Source organism: Hyposmocoma kahamanoa, unplaced genomic scaffold, assembly GCF_003589595.1.
Source record: "Hyposmocoma kahamanoa isolate Upper Pololo Valley unplaced genomic scaffold, ASM358959v1 93, whole genome shotgun sequence".
Taxonomy (NCBI): domain Eukaryota; kingdom Metazoa; phylum Arthropoda; class Insecta; order Lepidoptera; family Cosmopterigidae; genus Hyposmocoma; species Hyposmocoma kahamanoa.
The window spans coordinates 21,151,870-21,165,254 of record NW_020654810.1 but is presented as its reverse complement, the minus strand read 5'-3'; the positions used below and the strand labels follow the sequence as shown (position 1 = coordinate 21,165,254).

The 13,385-nt window shown below is 35.7% G+C and overlaps 1 protein-coding gene across 2 annotated transcripts in view; it reads right to left on the bottom strand.

Annotated features, from left to right (window-relative positions):
* Nucleotides 1–4,919: 4,919 nt before the first annotated feature.
* The window catches only part of LOC113237596 (CD63 antigen-like), a 41,118-nt gene continuing 32,652 nt past the window's right edge, over nucleotides 4,920–13,385 (bottom strand). The window contains exons 5-6 of one of the 2 annotated variants that reach the window (XM_026474166.1): nucleotides 13,133–13,222; nucleotides 4,920–5,648 (exon numbers count right to left, since the gene is read on the bottom strand). In XM_026474166.1, the coding sequence (XP_026329951.1) occupies nucleotides 13,151–13,222 (72 nt within the window). In that variant the 3' untranslated portion in view covers nucleotides 4,920–5,648; nucleotides 13,133–13,150. The remainder of the gene's footprint in view (nucleotides 5,649–13,132; nucleotides 13,223–13,385) is intronic. The other variant, XM_026474167.1, reaches the window with a different exon arrangement.

Sequence of the window (13,385 nt, the reverse complement as noted above, 5' to 3'; positions counted from 1 at the left end):
GCTAACTAACTTAGCTTAGCTCGCGTAGTTGCCACCCCCGAATGGATTCCCGCCTTGTCGTGGCGGGGGGCTCCAGTAGCCGTGTTCGATTTCATCCCACGGTGAAGCCAAGAGGAATCCACAGGTCGGCCGATGGAGTAAGACTGGTCCGAGGAGGAGGGCGTACGGTAAGGCTCGTCTTGTAATATTTAATATCTTTAATATTTATTATCAGTCAAAAACTGTTACGTACTTACCACTAGCGTGATACTATACTACTACCGCTACGTGTTGAAACTAGGGTAAATATTTTGCACATAAAAAGTTTATACACCATGTTTTATTTATTAAATTAATATGTATGACAGTCCTACTCACGAAAGTATTTATTTGGTCTGTGGTCCCATTTATAAGCGCGCCAAAACTTGAGCTCTTGGAGACCGAGCGTTGCCAAACGCGGGTAAACTAAAATGCTTTGCCCTATTTGATTCTACGAACATCTACGTGTTACTACGAAGTGTTACAAACGACAAAACGACTTATAGCCGACTAAAACTCCTTTTATTGGATAGTGAATTCTAGTGTCACCTCCTACTACCTCAAAAGCTCCACTGTGAGACAAGTTCAAATAATGAATACAAACTTTGTCTTCAATCACAGTTGTGTTTACAAAACTAATTGTCATAAATCCACTAATTAAAACGATAGTAAAATTTTATTTTATTGCTGTTAAAATTTTAATTGTTTGTTGTGGCTAACGACCGTGTAAAATATTTGTAAACAAAACTTTACTTCTTCTTGTCGCCGCTAGGGGCGCAGAACCATCTGTCATTTATAACTATAATTGTAAGTCAATGTTTATAACTGTCTTTTATCATTTAAAAGATTACGCTAGTCCAGTACATTACATAGATATCGTTGTATTGAGTCATCGAGTATACATATAACCAGAAATAGAGATGAAATAAAGGCCATCTCCATCCCTGGCAACTCAACAGGCAAATGGGCCTTACATCACTTTTAAATAACAACTCTTGTTTGCGCGCTGAAACACAGCTTAGAAAGCAGAAATAGTGCAGCGCCAACAACTGACCTGTGTGTACGTCTCCGTATATTCCAAAAATATTCTGTATTTATTGTAATAAAGATAATATCTCTAACTATGGGGGGTTGTTCCATTCGGTAGTCTGGGAAAAACAGCAAAACATCTAATTACAAAACAAACAGAATCACGTTTCATCGGTAATTAGATATTAATATTTCAATTTTCGTCCATTATAGCACAGCTTAGTTAAAGTGGTCGATTTTAAGTAAAACAATTGACGACACCCGGCAATTGTTTCGAATTCGGGCTGGCCAATCGGAGCGCAGTTGTCACCGTAATGATTTTTGTTAAAATTTTTGTAGTCACCGTAATGATGTTTGAAAATTAATGACATTTCGCCTCTATTTCTGGTTATAGTTTACTCGATGTATTGAGTCTATCATGTTACGCGTCCATAAGCAACAACTGACTGCGAACTCAAGATAGAGGCACACAATTTAACTAAGCTTAAGAGCCTGTCCAGAAAGCGCGATTTACGCGCGTGTCCACTCGCGCGTAGGCTATCGCGCGTACTCGAGATACTAGAGCTACATACATTCCGTCCAGATACTCTCGCGCGTTACCTCCCACGCGCGTAAAACGCTTGCAATGAGCGGGACTCTCGACTCGCTCGTTTTACGCGCGTGCGTCGCGCGAGTCGAGATACTCCGGCGCCATTGCAGCGTCCAGTACTACGCGCGTGTCCGTGGCGAGTGGACGTATTCGGTTAAAAATGGAGCGTGAAAACTTTGACACGGAACTTTTTATTGACGAGATTGAGAAACGGGTAGCTATATGGGATATGGAATCGTCAGATTATTCTAATAGAATCATTAAGCGTAGGAACTGGGAAGAAATTGTAGAAATTTTTTGTGAAGCTGGTGATTCCGAGGAAAAAAAAAAAACTTTAGGTAAGTAAATAATACTTTATTAAATAATATTATTCCTTGCATAGATTTTACGTTAATAAACTATATCATTTTATCTTGCCAAGGGAGTTTGTCTTCGTTAACAAAATAATCAGCAAATCTATCTCTTGTATTCAATGATCTCGCATTAGGCCTCACTGCCTCAGTGTTCAAATTAATCAGAGATGTTTCGTAGAGAGTGTGATCATACCTGTAGCCATCCCTTAACCTTACGTAGTTATGGAGAACACAACAAGCCTTAATGATGTTTTCTGCAAATTCTATGTCCACATTCAACGGTCTATGAAATATTCTCCATTTATTTACCAAGATGCCAAAGCAACATTCAATGTAACGTCGGGCCCTGGATAAGCGATAGTTGAAAATTCTTTTTTTGGTTGTTAGAGATTTACCGCAATAAGGGCGCATTATATTTTCAGACAGGCTAAACGCCTCATCTCCTACTATGACATGAGGTAAGGGGGTTGTATCTATTTGCGATATTGGCTTTGGATCTGGGATATCTAAAGTTTTCTCGACAAGTTTTTTATATAAAATAGAGTCTTTAAAAATTGTGGAGTCATTACTTTTTCCATATGCGCCTATGTCCACTGCAATAAAACAATAATTTGCATCGCATACGGCCAACAAAACAGTTGAAAAATAACTCTTATAGTTATAAAAAAGAGATCCAGAATCGTTAGGTTTTATAATACGGATATGCTTGCCGTCAATGGCGCCGATGCAATTTGGAAAATTTGTGTATTTTTTAAATTGTTTCGAAATTTCTTTCCATTCGGCTTTCGTTGGTTCTCTCATTACTATATTTTGCAGTTTGTTCCATATGACGTAACAGGTTTTCTGTACTATTTCGATAATTGTAGACTTTCCTAATCTGTAGGCATAATGCAGGTCCGCAAAATAACACCCTGTAGCCAAATATCTGAAAAGAAAGTTACATAAGAATTATTATTTTATTCCAATCTTTTTATTGTTTACAGGTACTTTACTGCAGAAGAAGTGGAAAGGGTTGCGTGATGGCTTTGTAAGAGAAATGAAGAAGAAGAAAACCACACCGTCTGGATCAGGAGCCTCAGGCAAAGCCAAATATATTTATTTTGAACGTTTGATGTTTCTTGAAAGATCGACACGGAATAAAATAACTGAGAGCAACATCAACACCGCGTCTGTTGCAGCTGAAGAACAGGAGTTTTCGGGCGATGGGGAAGATGTAATGAGACCTCCACGTAGTCAGACGAAAAAGAAGAAAAAACTAAATGCGGCCGACGAAGAATTTCTCTCCATCATAAAAACAAATTTAGCATCTGGAAATCAGCCACAGACATCAAACCAAGTGGAGTCAGATGATGACAAACTATTTTGTTTGTCCTTACACAAAGAGCTTGTTAAAGTACCAGAGGAAAACAGACTTCAAACAAAAATTGAATTAATGAAAGTACTTCAAGCTCATCAAGCTCTGTGTCTTAAATCTGCAGCTGCTCGTTCCGACTACCAACCTTCGACACAATATCATTACCAAACAGAAATGACACAACGTGGACAGAGAGATTATTATGGAGAAACAGGATATACCGCAACAGACCCTTCAACATCTTCGTTTCCATCTGCAACCTTTTCGACTTACAATCGAGGTTATTGCACTGCGTCACGACCACCAACGACGTCTAGCTACAAAAACCCATCACCGGCATCTACACAAGATTCCAATGAATCTGAATTAATGGAACTATACGATAATTAAAATAAATGTTAAGTACCCACCTATACTCGTATTATATAATAATGATTCATAGTTTTTGTTAATTTTGTTCAAATTCTTTATTTTTGTTAATTGGGTCTTTGTTTATAATTATTAAAGCAATAAAAAATATTACCTCAAAGTAATCACGAGTTTTTCTTCTGCAGAAACAGTATCCCGTACCACATAATTTTGACATGGAGTCAAATCTTCTTTGATCATTTCTAGTAAATCATCAAACGATGCTACTGACATCCGAAAGTAGTTGAAAAACTTTTCACTATATTCTCTGAGTTTTGGGTATAAAGTTATAAACATACTATGCGTCATTCTGTCACGTAGAATGGGATGCACGTTAAATCGTCGACTTTCTCTTCGTTTACGACGTCTCCATCGACGGTATGCAAGCCACAACACAACCGCTGTATCCAAGTCCATGTTTATAACTGACCAAATCCGTCTCATCACACGCGCGCGTGATTTCGCTGCATCTGGACGCAATACAAAACAAAACGCGCGAGTGGACACGCGCGTAAATCGCGCTTTCTGGACAGGCTCTAACCGTTGTGTAAGGCTTAAAAAAACGACCAATGTAGTAGAAAATTTTATTTAAGGCCATACATACAATTTGTATTGTAGGTATACCATCCACAAAAGCAGATCAAACGGAAATGCACAAGAAATTTAAAGTGTAATAGACATTGCTCCCGTAGTTATTTACATGAACGGTGAAACATTTAAATCACGTTATATAAGAAATGCATACAAATTTTAACACGTACAATAATTATAAATTGTAAAATGGACGTACAACCATTACAACATCAATTTATGAAAATACTTTTTTAATTAATTTCAATAGCTTTGTAATATAACAAACATTCGCTTAACTATACTTAAAATTATTCAGATTCATGTATCACTAAAAGTGTCGATTCTTTTCTCATTTCCAAGTTATATTGACGGATATAAAACTAGTGATGTCCCTTCTAAACTAATGGAGCATTAGAAGGGTGCACATACTTTTTATACCTAGTTAAAATCATCCCTCTTCTAACTGTAATGACTGGCATTTGACAAAATTTTCATTGCAGCGTGTATTCAGTTTAATACTTTAGATCTAGAGCTCTTGTTCATGTTTAGCTCATGCAATGAAGCTGAAAATAATGGAGAATGTTCGCTTTTGAAAGATAAGTATGATCGTTCAATACGACAAAAGGTCGGAAGCGGCAATTGAGAAAGGGACGATGAATGGAAATGTAATAAACAGATCGAACACAAAAAAATATTTGGATAAAAAAATGAGTTTCATTAACTTACACGGTACAGCGCGTCTTTTAATTAAATTTGCAACATGATGTAATAATCATAATTATCAATATTTTATGCACATACAATGTTACAACAACAGTAGATTACACATTCAAATCTTAATATCTAGAGGCGTTCATGGCTTTCAATACAAGAAAAGCAGTCAATAGTAGTAAATAAAATATTTTAAATTACATTGAGTCATTCATCGAGTTTCGACACCGAAATCTCTAGATAACTAAGCAATAATATTCGATTTTGCTTGGCCTTCATTGTTATATATTTTATTTTAATGGTCGAAAGTAACAGTGCACCTGACGATTATGAGACTTCATATTCTAAATTGGACATATACTTGTATGTTCAGATTCTTATCCTTTTAGTTTCTTTTCATACGGAAACTTAACTAATAAATATCGATCGAAAATCGTAGAAAACAACATCAGGTAGTATAAAAACAATCGTTGTAAAAACAATTAAGGGCGTCGAAAGGTGGGTGCGCTAATCCGAACTATTCTTAAATTTTAACTTGTACACGTTTAGTGGTTTTTCATTTGTCTTCTATTGTTCTCAATTAGAATGTATTTGCGCGTCGACTTAAGCGTACCTGAAAATTAAAAAATGATAAAATTAATTTTTAGCCCCTTATATCCTTTAAAATTCAAAATAATACTCTTATAATTACTGGTACCATTGATAAAAAGCAAAAATAAATTAACAAAATTAAATTTTAAACAAAGAAAAAACACTTCTACAATGCTTAAAATAGTTTTTGTGAGAAATCATTTCGACCTAAAAATTAATGAATAAATAGATCAATTTATGCGCCCAATCGACATGATTTCTCAGAATACATAATTAACGTTGTCTACATAGAACGGAACATGCTATTAGTACTTTACAAAATATTTAATTCACTTACCTAATGTGTGTCATGCCATGCCTACAACTTATAGAAAAATCAATTACAGGTACATGTAAATTGTTCATGTTCGTTTCATTTTTCGATAATTGAATTAATTCTCTGAAAATATTTACTGTAATTTTTGTACAAATTCAAAACGAAACGAACTGTTTCACAGGTGAATTAAACAAACAATTTGATACACATCGAATTTACTGATTTATTGTTAAATCACAGTTTTTTACTTTATTTGTCACAAAATTGTTTTTAAGATTAACATTGTTATAACAAAGTGCCTGGCAGTTTTGTGTGAGCTGTTGTTATGATTTGGCACTTACGTTCTATAGGCGTTTACAATACAACACTATTTCATTAATATAGCAAATAGCTCACATTTACGGTAGGAGCGCGGTTTTAAATTTTAGGCTTATGCACACTTCTCACCAATGATAAATTTGTGTAATGCATGCATGACGTAGAGCATTTTTGCCTTGCATCAAATATTTGCAGAATGCAAACAATGGGGATATAATATGCAGTAGTCATCAAGTCGAGACGCACGAAAATTATTTTAAAAAGGCGAGAAATTTAATTCAATTTAGACTGCAATTGATTTTGACATACACTATGTATTATTAAATTTCTTGAGTCATATCGTCAGCTAAATCTTAAACCTCGTAACTCCAAAATATGAACTTTTCAGTAGGCGTAAAAAAAATTACCAGAATAATTATATGACAATCTATGATTACATCTTTATTTCATAAAACAGGGTCAGGAATCATATTTATTATATGTATTTATTAAGAGCAACCTCTAGAGTTTCTTGTGCGTTCTTCTAAGGGAATTTGTCTTACGAATATTTCAAATGTAATTGAAATAAAGATTATTTAAGTTTGGGAAATTAAAAAAGGGGTTTCGTCCAAAAACGGAGTTACGAGGTTTATATATTTAGCCGACGATATGGTACAATTTTTTTGCATGAAGCTAAAGATGCGTTGTCAACAAGGACACTGTATTAAATTATAGGCATAGGAAGAATGTAGTACATGCGACATGTGGCACAGAATGCACTGTGAGAAAAAAATTACACCACACTGCCTGTTTGCGCAAACTTTTTGAAAAACGGACACTCGAAAAAGACGTTGTGTGTGAAGTTCGGCATTTTACTTTTGATTTGATAATTACGATCAATCACAATATTAGCGACCGCGCCTCTACCATAAGGCTCAACTCGCACTAGCAAAGAGTCGAAGCGTCGCGACGCGCCTTTTTTTTTTGCGCGTTTTTCGTCGATAGCATATTCATCTCTATTTTTCTATTACTAGGGTAAAAATTTGTCTTTTGCAAATATGGAATCGAGCGTCGACTCTCGGTAGCAGTCGAGCGGTTTCGAGTCGACGCGCGTCACTTGGGCGCCGTGAGGCGTCAGACGCCGACCACTCTGTGATCCCGGCGCACTAATGCGAGCTTCGTCGCGCGTCGACGCGACTTCGACTTTGCGCCAGTGTGAGTTGAGTCTAAGTGTTTATATTACACTTAGGGAATAAATAGACGGTATAATAAAATGTAGGCATACACACATTGTGCTCAGAATTTATGAATACTTTAACTATACTAATTATATTATAATCGAATGTAATTCAATACAATAAGATTCAAAATGGTTAAAATTTTACATAAATAGTTCAATTACAACATGTTAAGAGATATTATACAAAAATAGTTAGAAATTTCGTTATTAGCAGATAAACAGACATCGAGATGTAAAACGTTATTCCAAATCTAAATTATTAAATACTCTAACAATACACCATCAGATCAATGTTAAACGAGTATAAGTATTTATTAGATAAATCACTACCAGTGGCGAAGGGTCCATATTATAAAAAGGTAAAGGCAAAGTCAATGTGCCAAGACACATAGTAAGTGTCGAAAAGCAACAATTTAAGCTCAATGCCTGCGAGGAAGCTTTAAGATTAATATTTTGAATTTCGATTGCGATGAGCCCTTCGCCACGTTTGCCCAGTTATAGCTGTTCTATGCACTTCTTAAATCGTTACAGACAACGAAAATAACCGTTTTAAATATTTAACTATTTTGCCTAATAATGACCGACGGGGTAACGAAATCGATGGCTCTCTAGAATAGCAGCCTATCTCAAAACCATAATTCATCAGAAAGATGCTTAGGCTATGATTATTTTTTTCCATCCTCTAAGAGAAGATGGCGCGCAAAGTTGACAAAATCTTGTCAGGATTATTTCAATTAAAAAAAAATCGTTGTTGCGATTTTCAAATAAGTTTGGCATTCTTATTATCTCTATAGTAAATCGGAAGAGTTACTATTTTAATATAAGATACTATTTTTGGAAAGCATCGACAAGTCTTCAAAGACTGCTATTCAACCATTATTAGATTTTATCAAAGAATCGAACGCTTGTAAAAATGGGCGACTTTATTTCAGTTAATTTAAATTTTGACAGCTGTAGAGTATAAACAAATACCACAGACGATAAACCTGCATCACACTATACTAAGACCTCACTATTCTTGTCACTTTTAGGGCAAATCACCAATGATCATAAATAAGTAAAAAATGCAAATGACAAATATCATTTAAATCATCACAACTTCGAAAAACGAGCTCTGCGTCAGGGATTAAACCGAGAACAGTCTCAAGCATACAAGATTAAAGTTCTTATCAATACACTGGATTTTTTTAAATATAGGCAAACATCCGCATAATATCACAACTCATTGTAAGCAACGATTTGGTAGCGGAAGGAGCTTGTTTTCTAAAAAAATACTCATACGATCTCTATGAAGTTTATTCTCATTGGAATGTCATAGCGTACCATTATAAGGTTATAAGTTCTAAACACCAAAATCGAGTATACGGCGTCGATAAGGACAAACGCAAATTAAACTGAATTTAATTTCAGTACATCTGTCTCTTTCGTTTTTTCTTACGTTTTTTCTAAATCGGTCTAGAAAACTTTGTAAAAATACACGGAACTTAAGTTGGAAACAAATATCTACAATTTAAGTGTACAAAAACGGATGTAGATACGACTCGCTCTTATAAAACGTATTTACACAAAAGTATTGATGGCCAACCAGTATCTAGAGACTTGTAGTCTTTATATATCATGATATACACTGGGCTTATAAAGATGTAATTTTGTCGTTAGTGCCACTTTAATAAGGATGTATGAGTTGGTTACCAGCTATATTGTATAATGAGTTGCTTGATAAAGAATATATTCTTGTCGGAAAACATTAATAACGATAAACGTAACCTATATTTGAGGCTATCAGCGCAAAAGTGGTGTAACCCACATTCAATGTTGTTTCTACAACATTACTTAATGGTACGTGGATGCTATTTTCATGTATAAAAAATATTTAATAATTTTTTATACATGAAAATGGAATTCAAATATAAAAATAATTATGTATATTAGGATAATTTAGGAGCACTGGAGCACTGGAGCACAGCATACTTGGTGTGAAACGGAACGACCGAATTCGGAACGCGACACTGCGTTCCTAAATCACACATTACTTCGTAGTTACTACGTAACAGATACAACACTCTCATACAAAATCGAAAACCTACCTACGCTATTATAGCCTGCTAAATCTGACTAAAGGCACCAGACGCTCACTACTTGCAAAAGAAACCTAAGCATGCGCTCAGAGGTGAAAATAACGTTGCCCGCCGTCTACAGTCGTGCGGAACCGAATGCTGCGGTTGTACAAGGATCGTAATGTAACTAAAAGACATGATTGAGCGCTTGCTTGCAGATCGCATTGTAGCCCAAAAAGCTGCGAAACTAAAATGCAGCTGGGCTGATCATGTCTGCGGCATGTCTGAAGACCTGTGGACCCAGGTAACCGCCCAGTGGAGCTCCAAAAGTGTAAAGCCTCGCGGCAGACCGTAGAAGCGATGGCGTGTACAAACTGGACGCCTACATAGCCTGGGTCCAGTTAGCTCAGAATCGGGATGCGTGGAGGGGCCTTTGCCCAGCCGTGGTATACATAATGCTAATTGTAATTGTAGGATCATTTAAAAAATATTGTAGAAAAAAATAATAATAATGTGGGTTTTTTTTTGCGCTGATAACCTCATTTCTAGTCTCCTTGTATGTACTCCAGAGTACTACTGACGGCGTTAGATGAAAGGGCGCTTGTGACAAAAACTCAAAACCGTGAAAATAATGTTTAAAGAACTTAAATTAAAAAAAAAAACAAATTTCTAATGTGGTAAGTTCATACCTTATCCACCTTGGAAAAAAATTAAAATAGTGACAGATCGACCTTTTTTCACTGATCACGTATACATAACACTTTTTTTTTAAATGACACATGCGCCCTTGCAAGTAACGGCGGCAAAGTACGTCGTATCGTACAAATCACTAATGTTCTAATTACATCTGGATTCTTTGATATCTTGGGCATATTAACTGATTGACCTTGTTAAAAAGCGTCAAGGTATGGGTGTCCCAAATTTGGTAGCGGTTATTTAAGTACTATGCGAGTAACTGGATCAAATAAACAAACGCACTGTAGCATTTATAATCAAACAAAGTTATATCATGTTTAAAGTACGCAAGCTAAACGATATACGTTTTTATCAACATTAAATAATGTACACATTATAATCTGTAACGAGATAAAAATGTTAATAAAGAGTACTCTACGCGATCCTGTATAATAAAATGCACTCCAATTCCATTTAAGCCACCTTCAATTTTAAAACGACACGTTGCACGAAAACATTTTATGTATCTGAACATGCTATGGGAGAACGAGATTATCGAATAGTAATGTGGTAACCTCTTACCTCCGATTCAGAGTGGACTAAAAATGTTTAAGGCAACTAAAGCGCGTACTACGCCTTCCGATTCTATACTGTCCGAACCTACCTATTCTCCGATTATTGGAGAATTTATAGGACACTAGACTGATTTTAGGACATCTTAATTTTGGATGATTACGTTACATACTGTGCAACCGTACAAATAGGACCGATAAGTGTAGTTCGTGCTTTATTAAACCGCTGTTCATGATCCTACAAAGAGTTCCGCATGTTACCACATGTGTTTTTCTACGTAGAACGCTGTATAGAATGATTTTACTACAAAGTTAGTTTTTATTATAGATATAAGTTTTAATACTAAATTAGTTGCGCACAAAGATGTTAGTAAAGCTTAACCATACGAAAGCAGGGGTGTATTTTACTCCCGTAATTTATTGGACAATCAATGTTTTTAATCAACTTCAAACCAAAATGACTCTGGCGACAAGTTCAATAAAAATTAAAAAAGAAATAAAAATTCTGAGTGAAATTGAAAAAAATAATCTTTTTTCATTTTGACATTGAACATTGATCGTCCGCAATAATCAATCACCACAAATAACAATGTTATATTTATTATATAATAATACAAAAATTGATTACGAATTTAAACAAAGACACACAAACAATACAATATCAGCCTGTTTTTGTGGAACTCATTTAGCTAATCATACTTTAATGAATGATGAAACTCAATTAAGAAAAACCAACCTTTTTACGATGACTCGAGTTTTTAATTATTAGTTAATGAACGTCGTTATTTTCATTAAATGTAACCTTAATTAGACAGGACACTTGTGTTGGTTATAAAAATGGCAAAGCACATTTGCGTTAAAAATGCAGTAAATAATCAATATTCTTCTCAGAATACAAAGTTAGAATCATTAGTTATTACACATATTTAATTATTAGAATTTAAAATAAGGAAATTCAAATTGTTGAGTGTCCTTAACACGAATGTGCTGTTACGGCAACATAGAAACAATAAAGGAGAAATATAAAGGGTTATTTTTAAAACACTAAAAATCTCGCAGGATTATATTACTAACATCATAAACAACAACTTTTCTTCCACGACTTTCAATAATTCCTCATATTTTACTTTCATACAAAAATAAAAACATTTGAATAGATCGCTCTAAACGGTAATAACTCTGTGCAGCACGGGGTGTCGCGGAGGACACTTCCACGTTAGAACTTATTCTACCAAATTACATATCGACTGTGAACTGGCAACTGGAACTATCTCAATTTTGACAATTTTACAGGATGAAGAAAATAGTTGTTTGCATCATTTATATAGCATCTGGTTAGAAGTTAATACAAGTTGAATGTAGTCGATTCTGGCGCCCAAAGAAAATGCATCTGAGATGGAATTTCTTGCAATGCTTGCGGAGTATGAAATAGTATAAAATGGTATTAAAAAGTGAAATCTTTAGAAAATTGATATAACACGCGTTGCTAGTTCACAGTAGCTATCTAAAAAGTGTTATTTAGTCGACAAACACTTAAGTTTATTTTTGGTTGTTAATTTATTATGTTTTGTAAAAAGTCAGAACAAAAGTTTGTGATGTTACTAATATAATCCGTTATTAGTATTTTAAAAATAACCTTATATAGATTTATTTGTTTAACAAAATCAGAGCGGAGATCTGTTTCATCCCTTTTTTTCCTAATCTACGGAAATATTAATCAACCAATTGTTTTTCGCTCCTGTGACAGGAGAGGCGTTGGAGCCACATCTTAGAGTAGTTACATACGGCCTCTTTTAGCAGCGATGCATACTTGCGATTTATAGGCGATTGCATCGATGCAAACGCGCGACTGCATCGATACAAATGCGCGATTGCATCGATCCCAACGTAGCAATCGCGCGCGTGTCTAAAGGTAGACGATTAGCGACTGCATCGTTACTGTATCGCGTTTGCATCGCTGCTAAACGTCGGCGTGTGTAACCGCCCTTAAAGTCACCAAACTTGTCGACACTGAATCGCATTAATTGGGTCAAAAAAAGTTTTATGTCCACGTAAGAAGAGGGACAAAGACCTTCTGCGTTTCGCGTTTGCAGTTTGGGCGTAACGTCTTTCTCTTACTGCATGGACATAAAGGTTTTCTGCTCGGCTGACAGCGATTCCGTGTTAATAAGTGTGTTGACTCCCTTAGTCAAAAGAATTAAATATTAACGAGGAAGCAGAAGAGCTCCGCTGTGATAGATGATGGGCCAAAGACAAACGAGAGCCACAAGAACAGTAATCAATCAGCCATGCAGTGAACACAGCCCGCTTAACAAGACAAATAACCAAAGAAATTGTGTTCATAGGTACCAGTTGTAATACAAAATATTAGTAGCGTGACCTTCTGTCCATGTTTCTTATAGAATTGGCGAGGCACAGCGCGAACAGGGCCCCGACCACCTGGAATTAAACAAACAAATTCTCAATTCAAATACTGCGCACCGTAGTTTCGCGCTAAGTCGTTTAGGCTAGGTTCAGATGGACGCATGGATGGACGGACGGACGGACGGACGGACGGACGGACGGACGGACGGACGGACGGACGGACGGACGGACGGACGGA